The sequence below is a fragment of the Anthonomus grandis genome, chromosome 2 (genome assembly GCF_022605725.1).
Source record: "Anthonomus grandis grandis chromosome 2, icAntGran1.3, whole genome shotgun sequence".
Lineage (NCBI taxonomy): Eukaryota > Metazoa > Arthropoda > Insecta > Coleoptera > Curculionidae > Anthonomus > Anthonomus grandis.
Window position 1 is genome coordinate 8,471,080 of NC_065547.1, and position 18,353 is coordinate 8,489,432.

At 31.8% G+C, this 18,353-nt stretch overlaps 1 protein-coding gene across 1 annotated transcript in view; it reads left to right on the forward strand.

Moving 5' to 3' along the window:
• The window catches only part of LOC126747120 (integrator complex subunit 7), a 56,661-nt gene that overhangs the window by 36,634 nt on the left and 1,674 nt on the right, over window positions 1-18,353 (forward strand). Inside the window, exons 13-15 of the mRNA XM_050455611.1 lie at window positions 10,084-10,377; window positions 10,437-10,542; window positions 14,479-14,614. Coding sequence (XP_050311568.1) covers window positions 10,084-10,377; window positions 10,437-10,542; window positions 14,479-14,614 — 536 coding nt within the window. The remainder of the gene's footprint in view (window positions 1-10,083; window positions 10,378-10,436; window positions 10,543-14,478; window positions 14,615-18,353) is intronic.

The following is an 18,353-nucleotide window of genomic DNA, read 5'->3' on the forward strand; positions in this document are numbered from 1 at the left end:
TGGCAACACCTTTGATTGTTTAAATGGAACACTCTATATATTTTTAGATATTTTGATTTCCTGCTTCATTTTGAGTCTTTTTTAATCATACTTCTCAATACCTATCTTTAGCGGTTTTTGAGAAAAAAAATTGCGTGTTTTTTGTTAAAAACCAAGGGATAACTAATTGTTTATTACTCAGCTATTTAAGTTTCTAAAAAGCTCAAAGTTTAAACATCACTTTAAGAGATCTACCTATTCTATCTACTGTATAATGTATATTGAATCAGGGTCGAAAATTAAATTTAAAAAAAAATAATTTACTAAAATGGTGAAAAGTTAATTTTTTTAAATGGAATACCCTATATTTGAATTTATATGCTAATGGCCAGTTAAAATACCTTTTGTTGTGACCAGCATAACTTTAGTTATAGCTCGCGGCGGTACTTCCCCGGTATGTTTCAACTAAGCTTTTAGATGTTTAGTTAACTTTTTAGTAGTGATTTGTACCGGGTATCCAAATAAGAAAGGACGCCGGCTGTATCTCGGAAACTATTCATCGCACAGCGCTGAAAAAAAAAATCTTAAGAAAAGTGGCCAAAAAAAATGGCTGGAAAATATTTACAAGTTCCTAAGACTACCACAAGAGGGCGTAACTGCACAGTAATTTAAAAAAATTCAAATTTCGTCTAAAATAGCCAGTTTTAGGTACCATTTTGAAAACATCAGAATAATCTTCATTAATTTTGCCTTAATTTGGCTAAAGAATTTTCTTCATATCTCCAATGAGAAGGGTGGGGGAAGATCATAAATAATGCAACTTTTTAATCGCCCTGTACTCAGGTTCTTTATTAAAAGTAACTCAAGTGGGTACTCGTTTCAAAGGAAATTCAAAGGGCTTTCAAAATATGCACCTGTCAATGTCACTTTGTTTTCAGTGAAGTCGTCAGAGGACGTTGTTTAACAGAGACTGGGTTTTTCTCTAAAAAGTTAAATGCAATGATATGCTTTTTTCAATGCGGTTTTGAAGACTTAAAACATACTAACAAACCAGTGAAAACCGCGTTTCGATATCTCCATTTGTTTTCGAGTAATTTTAAAATAACCTATTTTTCAAATTTCAAATATAAGTACCTATAATTAATTTAACAAATGATTCAGAATTAGCAGGAATTGACTGATTAGATAAGTCGGAATAAGTTTGTCTGAGCGTTTTTACATATATTGAGTCGCATTAATATACAGGGTGATTCACGGTAGATGGCCTATTAGACGTTTTAAGCGAATGGCAACGCCGATCAATCTGAAAAAAAAAACGTTACAAAAATTAAACTCCCCCGACTTGATAACAGTTTATTTCAAATGCAATCAGAACTCAACGGATGCCTCTAGAATAATATATATATGCTATGCGGTATCGAGAACAGAGACATTATACGAAAAGGACATTTGCAAGATTAGCTACTCGGTTAGCAGAAAATGGCAGTATCCATTTACCTCTTATTCAATCTTCAAAATCCTTCTGACTAAACAATTATAACAAATAGCGCAAATTAATGCTAAATATAAAATAAATAAAAATAAAACATATAACTAAATCGATTTCTTTTAAGATGTTCGAAGTGTCCACCATCGTTACTAATACAGTCGCGTACTTTTCGATAAGTAACGTGAACTGCAGCCTCCACTTCGGCAACTGATATGCTTGTTACCGCAATTTTTGATCCTGGCTATCATATCATCTCGTGTTGTAGGTCCGGTTTGGTAAACGATATCCTTTAGTCTGCCAAACAAATAAAGTCTAGGCAAGTCAGATCAGGAGATCGCGGGGGCCAAGGAAATATACTTCCTCGACCAATCCACCTATGAGGGAACCATAAATTTAAAAAATTTCTCACATTTATCGCAAAATGCGCGGGACATCCATCGTGCTGTAAAAACATCCTTGCAGGGGTTTGAATTGGGATGTCTTCAAGCAGTAAAGGCAAGTGATCTTGTAAAAAATCTAAATAGGTGTGTCTATTGAGGACCTCTTTAAAAATGTATGGACCAATAATTCTTCCCCCTATTATCCCACACCAGACCACCGACCCTGATACTGCACTTCTCTCATCCAGTGGGGATTTGTGGGAGCCCAATAGTGCATATTGTGTAAATTTACACTACTGGTGAAAGTTGCCTCGTCTGTCCATAGAATGTTTGAGACAAACTGGGGATCTTCTTTCATCATATTGCTAAACCAGTTACAATAATCAAGTCGTCTATCAAAATCGGTTCCTGTTAATTCCTGATGCAGCACCATATGATATGGATGCAACCTAAAATAACATTGAAATTAGGTAAAAAATAAAAATAATATATATTTTTTAATATTCGATTCTAGTAATAGTCTAATTTAATTATCAACTTTTTAACAAACCTATGGTCTCTTAAAATGTTATGCATAGTTGATTTCGTAATGCCCAAATCCAATGAAATTTGCCTTATTCCTATGTGAGGGTATAATCCAATATAAGCAAGCACATTAACAATATTTTCTTCAGATCGTCCAGAGCGACGTCTTCTGTTAAGAGATAAATGGATACTGCCATTTTCTCGCAACCGAGTAGCTAATCTTGCAAATGTCCTTTTCGTATAATGTCTCTGTTCTGGATACCGCATAGCATATATTCGAGAGGCAACCGTTGAGTTATGATTGCATTCGAAATAAACTGCTAGCATATTATAGGCTACTTCATTTGGAATTTTCATTTTTAAACTTATTAATTTGTAGTAAAAAAACACTTACACATAAGAAATAACTTAAAACTGACAACTGTCAATTTAAGTAACTTTAAATGACATTTTCCAATCCTTTGTTTCTGTTTATATTTCCATAGGCCTCTTGATATAATAGTAATATTCAAATAGAATTAATAAATAATGCTCTAATAAATCATATTCGGAGATTCTCGATTGCCAATTATATTTTCAAGTGGAAATATGATTATGAGCTTTCAAATAATTTTCAGTAATTTTTGATAATATTCTGTCACAAAGACCGCCCTAATATTGCTAATAATATTTAAAATTTGAAAAATAGGTTATTTTAAAATTACTCGAAAACAAATGGAGATATCGAAACCGCAGTGAAAAAATCATATCATTGCATTTAACTTTTTAGAGAAAATCTCTAAAAACCCAGTCTCTGTTAAACAACGCCCTCTGACGACTTCACTGAAAACAAAGTGACATTGACAGGTGCATATTTTGAAAGCCCCTTGAATTTCCTTTTAAACGAGTACCCACTTGAATTACTTTTAATAAAGAATCTGAGTACAGGGCGATTAAAAAGTTGCATTATTTATGATCTTCCCCCACCCTTCTCATTGGAGATATGAAGAAAATTCTTTAGCCAGATTAAGGCAAAATTAATGAAGATTATTCTGATGTTTTCAAAATGGTACCTTATACTGGCTATTTTAGACGAAATTTGAATTTTTTGAAATTACTGTGCAGTTACGCCCTCTTGTGGTAGTCTTAGGAACTTGTAAATATTTTCCAGCCATTTTTTTGGGCCACTTTTCTTAAGAATTTTTTTTTCAGCGCTGTGCGATGAATAGTTTCCGAGATACAGCCGGCGTCCTTTCTTATTTGGACACTCGGTACAATGTAAAGTTTTGTAGACTATATTTTGGACCATTTTATGAATTAATCGGGTTTAATAAAGTTATGTTAAACCAAAAGGTGCTTGATTTATTTCCCAAAGTAAGGCGAACCCTTGGGCAAACCAGTGATTGGAAATACAATAAAATCCCTCAAGAAATTAGGAGAGTCTCTGCTCCGTGCAGTAGAGCGCTAAAATTATTGTGAAACGTAACCGCCACACCTTTAATATAATATATGCCTAGACGAAAAAATGAAAAAAAAAAAGAAGGAAAAACTCCAAAAAAAAATAGATTGAAAATCTCCAAAAACTTTTTTTGAAAAAAAAAGTTTTTGGAGAGGGTCAATTTTTTCAAAATTTCACAAAAGATCCATGTCTCAAAAACCGGTAGAAATATCTGAAAATGTTTGCGCATATTCCAAGGATAATTTGACTAGACACCAACTTGAGCATTTTGTAAAAAATGAAGAGAACTTTGAGAAAAAATTTTTTTTAAGGAATCGATTTTTTATTTTAAAAATTTACAAAATGTCTATAACTGAAATCCAGTAATAATTAAATTTTAAAAATTTCTGAATAAATTCCTGGAATAAGTTAACTACACACCTATTTCAGCGCTTTTCAAAAAATCAACAACATTTTTAGAAAGGTTAAGTTTTTTTCAAAATTTAGCGTGCCTATATCTTAAAAACCAATAGAATTAATATTCTGAAAATTTCTATACGTAGGTATTCTTGGGATTATTTGATTGAATAATCATATAATATTTCAGTATTTAAAAAAAATTGTCCAGGTTTTGAAAAAGTTTTTTTGAAAGATCGTTTTTTTTTACAAAAATTGATAAAATTCTTATAACTCAAAAACCAGTAGCAATAAAATTCTTAAAATTTTCCAGAAACAATTTGACTGCACATTTGTTTCAGCGTTTTTCAAAAATGTACAGGATTTTGAGAAAAAAAAACATTTATTGGAGAGGTTGATTTTTTTTTAAATTTTATTTATTTATTTATTTATTTTACAATACAAGCCTTACAGGTAAATAAATACCCATCTACAAGGCAGGAAAGACCTTCAAATACATAAATATAACTTATGCTAACTAAGAAAAATGTATATATAACTTGTTACAAAAATCTTCTAAGCTAACTAAAACTAACTAAAAAATTATATAAAAAGTAATAAGAGGCATAGAAAATAAGTAACAAAAACGATCAAAACCTAATGTGCTGACTATAAACCTCAATTTTTATTAACGGAAATGGCTATATTATTTACAAAAAATAGCTTAATACAAACTCAAAATAAAAACACTCTCAAGGTTACTTGTGGCTTAGTGTTCAAGTGAGCGACATAAGGCTTCCTTTGTAATATTGAAAATGTCAAAACGAGCATCATTATTGTAAATACTACACATGGTATAAATTGGTGAAAATGTAAGTAGATTTGTTCTAGGAGTAGGGAGATGAAACGTGGTATGATGTCTATTATTGAGACGAGGCACAAAAAAATATAATTTTGACACTAATGGCGGACTATTAGATAATTAAGTAATTTATGCAATGTCATAAGAGCAGAATATAATAGGTTCGTCGAGTTTCTAGGGAACAAATATTAAAACGTTGAAGCAGATCATCATGTGGAAAACCCTGAGGTGGGTATACATTATCACACTTAAAACATAAGTATTTTAAAAAGCGCCTTTGCACTTGCTCTAGATTGTTAATGTGTACATTATAAGCCGGCGACCATATCACCGAAGCATATTCCAATCGTGATCGTACATATGCAAAATATAATGTTTTTATGGCATCTGGATTTCTGAAATCCTTAGTGCTTCTATAAATAAATCCATATGATTTTGACGCTTCTGAGACTACTGTGTCAATATGGTATGAGAAAGACAGTTTGGTATCAAAGTACACTCCCAAGTCTTTAAAAGAATTTGTGCATATTAATGTAGTCGTATTTAAAGCGTAGTTAAATAATAACGGTTTTAATTTGTTGGTATATGCCATAACATTACATTTAGAAACATTCAACTTTAGACCATTTTCTACACACCAAGCATTTACCATGTCAAGATTATACTGCAATCTATGACAATCTGCGAGATTTCTTATTTTATTATATAACTTGATATCGTCTGCATAAAGTAAAAAATCGCAATCTAATTTATCACCAATATCGTTAATAAAATAGTTAAACAGTAGCGGTCCAAGCACAGATCCCTGCGGGACACCAGAAACTACATCATAGGAGCTTGACCTTTCGCCGTATGACTCCACGTACTGACTTCTACCACATAGATATGAGCGAAACAATTGAAGAGAGACAGCTGAAAATCCAAAATTACTAAGCTTATCAACAATTAAACTATGATTCAATTGATTGAAAGCCCTGCTAAAATCCAGGTATATAACATCCATCTGTTCCCCATTATCAACTGCCTCAGCAATATTCTGAGTTATAAGCAAAAGGTTTGTGCTCGTAGACCTTCCTTTAAAAAATCCGTGCTGTTGGGGAATAATAATATTTTTGGTTAACGGAAAAACTCTATCGTGAATTAAAAATTCAAAAACTTTACAAAAATTGCAAATTATAGATATAGGTCTATAATTACATATATCGGACTTATTACCTTTTTTAAATACAGGACAAACCTTGGAAACTTTTCATAATGCAGGAATAGACCCCGATAAAAGACAGTTGTTAAACAAAACAAGTAAAGGCTTTACAAGTATATGCCTACAGTCCTTAATAATAAATGCAGGAATAAGATCCGGTCCTGTTGTAAATTTAGGTTTTAATTTGTTTAAAGCATTGAGTACTTCGCGTTCTGAAAAACAAGAAATATTTATATTAAGAGAGTCATTTAGGGTATGATGAGAATTAGGGTGTAAATTATTATTTAAAAAAGATCGTTTAAAGTAGTCAGCGAAGGAATTAACTATTTCAAGGGTGCCCTTTATAGGAGTGTCCTTGTAAAACATATCTTTAGGAATATCTCTTGTATTTTTTTTATTCTTTATAAAACTCCAAAATTTGTTAGGATTATTTATGATACTGCTTTCTACAATTGAAACGTATTGATAGTAAGATTTAGATATATCTCTTTTAGATTTATTGCGTAACAATTTAAACGTGTTTATATCATCGATTCTTCCATATTTTTTAAATTTGTTGTAATGAAAACTCTTAAGCTTTATATCCCTTATAATACTCTTTGTGAACCAAGGTGGAAAATTTCTTCTAGGTATATTAGGATATTTTGGTACAAAACTGTCCAATTCCTTTAATATTTAATCATAAAAGACCTTAAACTGATGCTCCACAGAAACCGTAGTTTCCATAAATGACCAATCAGTCTTTGAAAAGGTATCATATAAATTAGGAAAATTAGCTTTTTTAAAGTTAAATGCATTTTGTAGGTTAAAAAGTGTCTTACGCTTAAAATTCATAGAGTGGCAATATTTTAACGAAATATAAAGAGCAGGATGGTGAGTATCTTCGGTTAACAACGGATCCAAAGATTTTTCCACTATGCAATTTTCATTATTGTTTATGACCAAATCAAGAATTCTGTTATTTGAATTTTGTATAGAGTTGCTTTGATTGCAATTAAGAAAAGTTATAAAGTTTTGCAGTATTAAAATATGCTTATCTTGAGAATTGTTACAGTTAACGTAATTAGGTAGATTAAAATCACCCAATATGCAAATATTATTACCAAAAATGCAGTCAAGGGATGTTAGACACTCAAACAGATTTTCCAAAGTTTCAGGATATACTGGAGGAGGAAGATATACAGCAAAAACTAAAATTGACGAGAAATCTAATACAATCTTAACACCAACAATATCTATACCGGGCTCAAGATCAACACTTTGATTTACATCTATTTTAAAAGCATTAAACTTTTTATTAACGGCCATCAGACAGCCCCCACCTCGTGATTTTCCCGTATTTAGAAAATCTCTATCGGCTCGAAAGACATTGTACACAGCCGCAACCACCTCACCATCAGATATTAACGAATCGAGCCATGTCTCAGTAAGCGCCATTAGATCATACCAACACGCAGAGGTGCTATTTAATAAATCTGCAGTCTTTGTTCTCAAGCCACGTACGTTCTGATAATAGACCAAAAAGCGCTTACTAAGTCCGGTACTCGGTGCAGTATAATAATTTTGGTTGCTCGCAGTAGGCACCATCAATACGGGCGGGGTCAATGCAGGAGCATAGTTCAAAATCGTTAGATGGGCAGGTACAGAAGCAGCACCTTGACCTATAATTTTGACAAAATAATATTTCAAAAAACAGTGGAAATAAAAATTTCTATACATATTACCGGAATAATATAAGTGTTACACGGGGGGACCAATGTGTCTGGTCAGCAAGGTCAACCAAGTTCCCAATGTGTGTCATTGGCTGCTTGCAACCAAACCGACTCGATCAACCTGAGTCGACATTATTTTTATTATTATAAGGCAAACAACAATTAACTGTGATTTTAATAAGTGGGACAAGGAAATAATGTTTAGGTTGAGTCTAGTTTTAATTTATGGTCTACCTCTGACAGGAGATTTCTGGAACCGGGATGCTGTTTCTGGATTACCGAGATCATCCATGGACAAACCGGAGTGTCCTGATACAGTTATGGCCAACTTTTACTTTATATTTCATTTATGTTTTTATTGCATGTAGCTTTTGCTAAATTAAGATATTATTTATTTATTTATTTAATAATTTGACTGCACACCTATTTTAACGTTTTTAAGAAAATTTACACAGTTTTAAGAATAGAAAAATTCGGAGAGCTTAATTTTTTTTTCAAAAATTTTACAAAATGCCCAAAAACCAGATTTTCCAAAGTTTCAGGATATACTGGAGGAGGAAGATATACAGCAAAAACTAAAATTGACGAGAAATCTAATACAATCTTAACACCAACAATATCTATACCGGGCTCAAGATCAACACTTTGATTTACATCTATTTTAAAAGCATTAAACTTTTTATTAACGGCCATCAGACAGCCCCCACCTCGTGATTTTCCCGTATTTAGAAAATCTCTATCGGCTCGAAAGACATTGTACACAGCCGCAACCACCTCACCATCAGATATTAACGAATCGAGCCATGTCTCAGTAAGCGCCATTAGATCATACCAACACGCAGAGGTGCTATTTAATAAATCTGCAGTCTTTGTTCTCAAGCCACGTACGTTCTGATAATAGACCAAAAAGCGCTTACTAAGTCCGGTACTCGGTGCAGTATAATAATTTTGGTTGCTCGCAGTAGGCACCATCAATACGGGCGGGGTCAATGCAGGAGCATAGTTCAAAATCGTTAGATGGGCAGGTACAGAAGCAGCACCTTGACCTATAATTTTGACAAAATAATATTTCAAAAAACAGTGGAAATAAAAATTTCTATACATATTACCGGAATAATATAAGTGTTACACGGGGGGACCAATGTGTCTGGTCAGCAAGGTCAACCAAGTTCCCAATGTGTGTCATTGGCTGCTTGCAACCAAACCGACTCGATCAACCTGAGTCGACATTATTTTTATTATTATAAGGCAAACAACAATTAACTGTGATTTTAATAAGTGGGACAAGGAAATAATGTTTAGGTTGAGTCTAGTTTTAATTTATGGTCTACCTCTGACAGGAGATTTCTGGAACCGGGATGCTGTTTCTGGATTACCGAGATCATCCATGGACAAACCGGAGTGTCCTGATACAGTTATGGCCAACTTTTACTTTATATTTCATTTATGTTTTTATTGCATGTAGCTTTTGCTAAATTAAGATATTATTTATTTATTTATTTAATAATTTGACTGCACACCTATTTTAACGTTTTTAAGAAAATTTACACAGTTTTAAGAATAGAAAAATTCGGAGAGCTTAATTTTTTTTTCAAAAATTTTACAAAATGCCCAAAAACCAGTGGAATTAAAATTCCAAAACTTTCTATACATAGAACTAATTCAACTGAACACCTATTTCAGGATCATTTCAAGAATTCCCTATAATAATACATATTTTTTAAATTTTATGTATGTATTTAAATGTATGTAACTCACGAAGTATTTTGTAATATAAAAAGGCTTTTTTTTATCCATTGGTTATAAATCTAAATACAATGTGTGTTAAATTTTCTACATGTGCTTTGCTATTATTTGAGCCCATTGTCCATTGAAAATAAATCGTTCCATCAAAACTTCATTTGATAGTTAATAATAATGGTAATACTATAACTGAAACTGTCACTGTCATTTATTAAATCATTGCGACAATTTCAGAGCTAAGTAAGTAATGTACAAAATAAAAATGTTTAAAACAATTAGTTATCCCTAGGTTTTTAAAAAAAAAAAATATAAGATTTTTTTTTCTAACGTACCATTGATCATCAATCACCTTATACCTTACGTTATTATAAATTTTTAGCAAGTGGAAATTTTGAAAAAAATCGTCGAAATCATTGCGAACGCCTCCCTACCGATCCCGAGGTTTTTCTTTCAAATTTTACAATCGACTAGTGTCAAACTGGCGATTTCTCCCCAACCGAGAGTCATGGGGGAATTTATTAGCGTTCAAGCGGGTTCCCAGCTGGCCGTGAAAGTGGAGGGTGTAATACAACACGGTCTGAAACCTGGATTATATAGGAGAATCGAACAAGTTGTCATTAGTGTCACTTCGCAGCTGCAGTGTCCGGCCAAGAATAAGGAGATCGATCCTAAGGTAAAAAAGTGTTCATTTATGATGTTAAAATAATCACACTTAATTGTTTTTTGCTGAAGATTTTGGAGCAAGTGTCGGTGCTTTGTCAAACAGTTGCCCCGCATAAGGACTTCTTTTCTGCTCAGTTTCTTTTGGCATTTCCTAGAGGAGGACAATATTTATTAAGTAAGTATTAGTACATAGGGATTTTTGTCCCGTATATAATGGTAAATATTTTAAAACAGGAAATTCCTTTTGAGAAAAAAATTAGGTTAAGTTGCATTTTTCTATTCCGAAAGTTAAAAACAACCAAGATACAGGGTGATAAACTTAATGTAATTTTTTTGAATTTTGGCCATAAATTTTCGTTTTTCGAATTTCGTTTATGAATTTCGATTTCCATATTCTTCGTTTTTAATAAAATTAGCAGTATGGTTTTCTTTTTATATATGGCAAATCTGGAAAATTGACCATTTTTTAAACTATGTAATGGAGGGCGCCACCAGCAATATTTTGCTAGTAGCTGTAGTGAAGAAGTAGGCTGTGTCTGACAAGATGAATTATTATAAATGTCACTGTCAGGGTGTATGTTCTTGTCTGTTACTTTAATGAGTGGTTATGAAAAATCAGAATCACACAATTGGCAAAGTTATCTATTACGTTTTATTGCATTCTTATTGTTAGTTTTGTTAGCTATTGTTACTTATTGCGTATGACGTGGAAGTGGAAGGCATTGGCCCGCACGAAGTCCAGACTTTAACACATTAGATTTTTGCATATGATACATAAAATTAATTGTTTACGAAAATATAATAATCATAAGAGAACAATTAATGGAAAAAATATTAACTGCCGCTAGGGATGCGACATTGACAGAAAATATCGATATTGAATATCGATTTCAACATCGACACCCACAATCGATTGCATCGATAATATCGAAATAAAACATCGATGTTTTTAATTATCGATGGTCTGTCTTGGACATTTTACATCATTTTATTATTATTATCTTGATTAGGTATTTTGAATAGTTTATTTTCCTGTAACCCTATAAATATAAAAATCTATATTATTGTGACGACTTCATAATTATTTATTTATTTTATTGGGTATTACTCCAGTATTTCAGTAAAAATCAATTTAAAAATTATTATTTTATACGCTCAATTTCACGTATTTAGAAGAAATATAAACAATCTAACTAGTCTATTAGTATTAGTATAATCTAACTAATCTATTTATCTAACAAGATCAAGGACTGACAAGCGGAGAAACGGTGTAATTAGCCAGTCAATAAGGTGCTATAACGAACTTCCACCATTTATTGTGAATATAAAAAAAGACTAGTGTGTTTATAAAAAACTAAAAAAACAATGGCGGAATTAAATGCTGTGTCTGAATGACCTATTTTGTTGAAACTAAAGTTTTATATTGGAGAAAATTTATATAGTTTTGGTATTTTTTGTTTTGGGGTTGATTTGTAGGGTAAAGGGATAAATATTGAAAGTGTTAATTTTTTTTTATAGTTTATCTAAGCTTATATTATCATGTATACTTAACTGACTATTTAATTTAAATGTTAAAATATTCCTAATGAAGGACTTGTTATCAGTTTTGTAAACTGTTTTAAGTTCAGTAATAAAGTTTATTAAAAAAAAAACTTAAATCCAATAAATCTTAAATACAATAATTTACTTGAGGTAGAATAGATTTTTTTATATACTCAGGAGCTGAGGTTTTATCTATCGACCTCTGAGATTGTTTCTTCTTTCCAATATTCTAACTTTATTTTTCCTAGTGAAATTAAAAATTCTTATTCAATAAACAGACCTAATTTTAACTAACATTTCGGTAGTTTAATCTACTACCGTTATCAAGGTCAATAAAATAAATTAAAATTGATAAAAGTAACTAGTGCTCGAGTTGGTGTTCGATCAACAGAAGTTTCAGACAAAAACACCGTTTTTTACTGCTTTGTTAAAAATCACTAGTGTTGCTATCGAGGTTCCTATTCTCAGTTTCAGCATCACAGTATTGATTATTTTTGGATTCCTCTTGAATTGTTCTTGGAGGCTAACGATTTGCCTTCATACTCTTTAGATGGGATTTTAAATTTGATGTTTTTCCGGAAGTCTTTTTTTTGGAACATAATTTGCATTGCGCATGGGTACTTTCTTAATCCAAATAGCTCCAAAATTTACTTTTAAATGGCACTTTTAATAATGCAATATGTAAAAACAGGCATCAATTTTCAAATACATAACAAAAAAAAGTTTCTCACCAGAACGAAAATACATACCTTAGAATACTGAATACATAAGGCATTCAATGTTCTAAGATTATTCCATTGGCTGCTGTGATATTAGAACTTAAAGGCTATCTCGAAAACTATTTAGCAGCAACCAAATAAATAAGTACAAAAGTGTTTGGCATACTTTAACAATCACTTCACATCAGATTTAGTTCAAAACCTCTAAATTGTGCAAAAACTAAAATATTTATTCACTAAAACAAGTAAAATATCAAATTGGGTCGGCTGGAATTCCTCGGCTTTAGACCAATATCTAGGTTTATTATTGGCGAGTTTCTGGTCTGGGACTCCCCGATTATATTCCAATGACATAACATGATGGCGCGATGCGAGGTTTAGCCTGCTAGATAATTGGTGAGTGACTGATGGTATTGCCCTAATAATATCTTGTTTTTTTTCAACTAAAGAATAAACAAAATATTTGTAAATTGACAATACGGCAGATATTTTTGTAAACTATCATTTATGTAAACTATTTCGATGTTTTTTTGGTAACATCAATATTCTGAAATGTTACTATTGATGGAAAAATATCTAAAAAACATGGATGAATATCGCAGATCCTTAACTGCCGCTAAGTCATTTCGAAATTAGCAATTATTGCTTAAGATTAGGTGATTTTTCAGTTAAAGAATTTTTATATAATACTTCATGAATGTCGTTTATACAATACATATTTCAAATAAAGAATGAAATTATGCAAAGCCTAAAAAGTTACTGAATTAAAAAAATATCAAAATGTTGCTGGTGGCACCCTCTATGACATAATTGACGAAAACCAAAGAAAAACACAAAGTCACGGTCTCACAACATGTAATTAAACGGGCTACACGTGTTTCGCTCTAGTTAGAGCATCATCAGGCCTAAAATAAAAATACTACTTAAATAAAACTAAAAACTTACATAAAACAATAAAAAACCTTTAGAAGCCATCCACACACTTCACAGTACATAAATAAACAATAATTTTAAGGTTATAATTGTACAAAGCAAAAAATAAAAAATTAAAAAGTGGAACGCAACAACATAGACTCAACGAGAATCGAACCCGGTACAACAAGGTTATAAGTATAAGTGTAAAACCTATCGGCTATACGGACCTAATTCTAAAACAACTTAACACGTTAGCCAATGTGAATTGAAGAAAGTGACCACAAGGAAAATGTTAAACGATACTTAGCTAAATTAAATTGTTAAAAATTAAATTAGGTTCAAAAGTAAACACGTCATTCACACACACGAGAACAGGACTCTTTTTAGCTTTTGTAATTTCCATTTTCTCCAGAAGGTCAAGCTTCTTACCTTTAGGGCATTCATGAAGCATTTCAGCTCCCACCCCCGGAGAAAAATTATGAGTAGAGGCCAGCAAATGATTCGCAAACGCTGATTTGGTATCACTGACATTGGTATTTTTAAATTTTTCAAAAAGCGCTACGTGTTCTTTAATGCGTGTAGATATTTTTCTTCCAGGCTAGAGAGAATAATGGATGAGATTTTTAGACTCTATGACATAATTTAAAAAAAGGTGAATTTTAGAATTTGCCATATAAAAAAGAAACTATATTCCAAATTTTGTTAAAAAACGAAGAACGAATGCTAAATTTATGGCCAAAATTCAAAAAAATTACATAAAGTTTATCACCGTATCTATATCTTGGTTGTCTTTGATTTTCAGACTAAGAAAATTTAACTTGACCCCAATTTTTCTTCAAACGGAATCTGCTGTTAAAATATTTACCGTTATTTATAGAACACCCTATATAATTTGATTACAACGGTTTTATATATTATATATTTTGTTTAACTAGCGGTTGAGGCTTCGGTAATAGACGAGGAAAACAGCACGTGGAAAACAGGGCCAAAAAGCTCCCTCACCGTTAAGGTTCCGGAGGAACAGAAAATGATTCCCATTTCTGTTCCCGGTATATCGACGGGTGCAAATGCGTAAGTAATGTGTATTTTCAGATTTATCAAATTGACTAAGAATTTATTGTTAAAGAGATATTTTTCACGTCAACGTAAAATTGTTAAGGGGAAGATGTCAATTCTCAGGGAATTCTAGCCTAGATTATTTTATGTTATGCCATAAGTAAGAACAGGCAGCACACATTGATTAAAGGTTTTCGTTTTGATGAATACGGGCAAGTTCGACTTAAATATATAATTTAGTTTACTAAAAGCTGTCCAGGTTGATCCTATGCGACGGAGGAGCTCATCTTTGCCTAATCCAATTTCATTAATATTTATATGACGGTTTGCTCAATAGCTTTTCCAGCAACAGAAACATTACGGTTTAGCACCGGATTCGTGATTATTTATGTCTTGGTTCTGTTGATTCTTAGTTGAATTGCCATAAATTAAATTATCCATACGATCGTCTACAAATTTTTAATGACTTTATCTCCTCTCCATTTATGTTAATGCCGTGTTCGCATAGATCTGTCCTCTTACAAGTTTGTTCAAAAGAGTCGTAAATAACAAGGAAATGGTCTTGATGTCGTCCTCCTCGTTGTGTAAAGAATTTGTTTCTTGTTCGGATAGTCTTACGCTAGCCGTGGCGTTTTGGTAGATATGTTTAATTAAGTTTGTGTAGTTATGGTCTATTCGACACTCAGTCAATGTTGTTAACAATTTTTGTTGATTTATGGTATTGGAGGTTTAGTTCAGTTCAAACATACTTTATTGTCAAAGAAATACATAAAAATGATATTCTTATTGACAAAGCATAGTCTATAAGTTTATAAAGATAACAGTAATTTTAAATACCTATATGAGAATAAATAAAATATTTTAAGAGGATTTTACATTTACCTAACATAATTAGTAAGCAAAATAGTTATTGAAACCTAACCTAGTTACCGATTATTTTCAAAATACTGTTTTAATGGTTTAATTTAGTTTTTCTTTTTAGGAAATATTTTTTTCAGCTTTTGAAATAAAGCAGGAGTCATGCTACATTAGGTACATTAGTAACTAAAAGTTTTAAAAAATTATCACAATAGTATCACAAGATTTGGAAATAGATACAGATAAAATAGAGATTAAAACTTACAAGAATAAAATAAAATTTGGTGTGTATATAGACAAACAAGATAGTTAATAAAAATGTAGCACAGGACAGTTAATTTGGAAATAATAATAAAAAAAATTAAACAGATAACAGTTAGTTATAAACAAGCAATTAAAAAAGAACAAACATTTAAAAAAAGAAAAATCTTGAACATCACAATGTACGTCACACACGCTCACAAACAAAATAGGAACTTTTTGAGTTAATTGTTAAAATCGTGTTCAAAAAAATTATTGAATAAACTAAAAAGCTTGTTTAAGTAGAACTCTTTTACAGCGATAACGAAAATTTTTTATATATTTTTTATCTCAACAGGTAAATGATGGATACGTTTTAATGCCCTTGTATATGAATGATTTTTTAACGCCTTCCAAGTGTGGAATAGGCAAGCGAAATCAAACATTTGCCGTGTTACTCGGGTTCTGTTATTGTCTTGGAAGTGTGTTAGATGCTTATGGATAAGACACACTGTTTCCGATATGAAACAGCATGGCAAAGTTAATATTTTGTTTTCGATGAACAGTGGCTTTTGGCTTTTTAATAATCCACGAATATCAGTGCTAAGAGTTTGTTGTACTCTGCACATTTCTCCATCAAATTCTTTATTACTAGTAGATGGTTGTTGGTGTCATACCCAGTTCTGAATCCAGCTTGTGCTTTGGGGTGATAGAAGTCAAGCCTAGCTTCCAGTCTCTTTGTAATAATTTTTTATGAAGACCTTATATATGTGTGACAGTAAATTGATAGGGCGATAGTTTATTAGATCTGTTATGTCTCTCTTCTTGTGTAATAAAACAATTATTGCATTGTTTCAATGGGATGGGGTTGTTCCTCGGTAAACACACTCGGTGAAAAGTTTGGCCAAAGTCTGGATGTTTTTATTCCCGCCTAGTCCCATCCATCACTACTCCGTTTTTCGAATATTATTATTTCTGGCATTTTCTCTAATCCCTGGATTATGACGTTGGGTTTAAGTTGGTCTTGGCTTTAAACGCCCCTCCTATACATTTCTCGATAAAAGGACTAATTCGACAAAGGATTCGACGATTTCAGAACTTTTAGACTTGTTTTCCTCTATTATTTTTTTTATCTCGCTTGTGTTGGTTTCTCTTATGTTTTTTCGGAACAATCGGTGGATATCTTTATTTAATTCCTTTAGTATTATGTAATTGGTGTTGTTTTTCCGACAGTTGTTTTCTTTTATTTAGGAGCTCTTTGGTATTTTGGCTTAGCTTTTATTTGTGAGTTGTAACTGCTGGATCAAATTTCTTTTGATGTTTTAGTGCATTTGTTATTTTATTACTTGTTTTGTAGTGTATCTTCATACTTTTCGTTGTTCTCTGGAAGAATCCATTTCTTCTTTCGTGATTTTAGGATCATCTTTGTTCCTTCTATTTTTACATTCAATCGTATCTGTGATCGCTAGCTATCGAAAATCTGTTATCATTAATTATGAGGGAAAAATTATGTCTTTAACAAAATTGCTAAAATTCCTTGAAAACAGGCACCTTAATTTAATAATCTCTTAATAATTCTACGTTGAGTCTTTATAATTCTACGTATTCTTTAGCATTGGGGCGTCACAAAGAATATTGCTAAAATTACTTGATAATATACACTTTATAATATAAAGGTATTAAATTGAAAAAAGTAAATTCATTTATTCATATAAATTCACAAAGACTACACCACTAAAAATTGTTAATAATTAAGACATTATAAAACTTATATCGCAAACACGAATAATTCAAAAATAAAAGAGGCTGCACATAGCATTTAAAGCTATATTCACTCTTTATAAAAAGCTTTTCTCAATAAAATCTCCTTAATCCTAGTTTGAATTGTGCTGTTGGGAGATCTTTTAAGTTAGCAGGCAACTTGTAAAATTTAATTGCCTAATACCACGGTCCAGTTTGACACCTCCTCACGTGTCATGATTATGAACGTTCCAAAGTGCCAAGGTACTCCCCACAACCCAAGATTCTCAAAAATGTACAAGGAGAGAACTAGGGATTCTTGATTAAACTACTTTTGTCTCTGGAAACACAGCTTGAATGAACCTTTTAAGACTTTGTAACCAAGCGCATCCATTATTTTAAGCGGAAGATGTCTATTTTCAAGGAAACAAAGAATTTCTGATAATGGCTTGTGTAAAGTGTCTTTTTTTACCTAAGTTTTAATTTTTTTACCTTGTTAACGGAATTTTTAGTTTAGTTTAGTTTAGACAAAAAGCGTTGCACGTCACAGGGGGTGGGATTAACCCAGCCGGGTAATACCAACCCACAAATCAACTGTAACGGGTCGATTACATTGAATTTTAAATTTCCTCTTGGCTATTCGCTGTTCGTAAGTTGGCAATAGATGCGACGTTGCGCAATCGATATCGGTTGGGATATTGATTTTGATAACGGCTGATTGACTTTTGGTCTTTTAGTTTTATGCGTTTTGTTCTTGTGTTCAGAGTGATTTTATCTCTCCGTTTTTAGTGTACTTTATTTTAAGTTTAGAGTGTACGGTGTTACTGTTATCGACAAAATGCCAAGATAGTTAAATAGTCGGTGTCAGGAGTTATAATTCATATTGGAAATAATGATATTGACTCAAGTAGTTCCG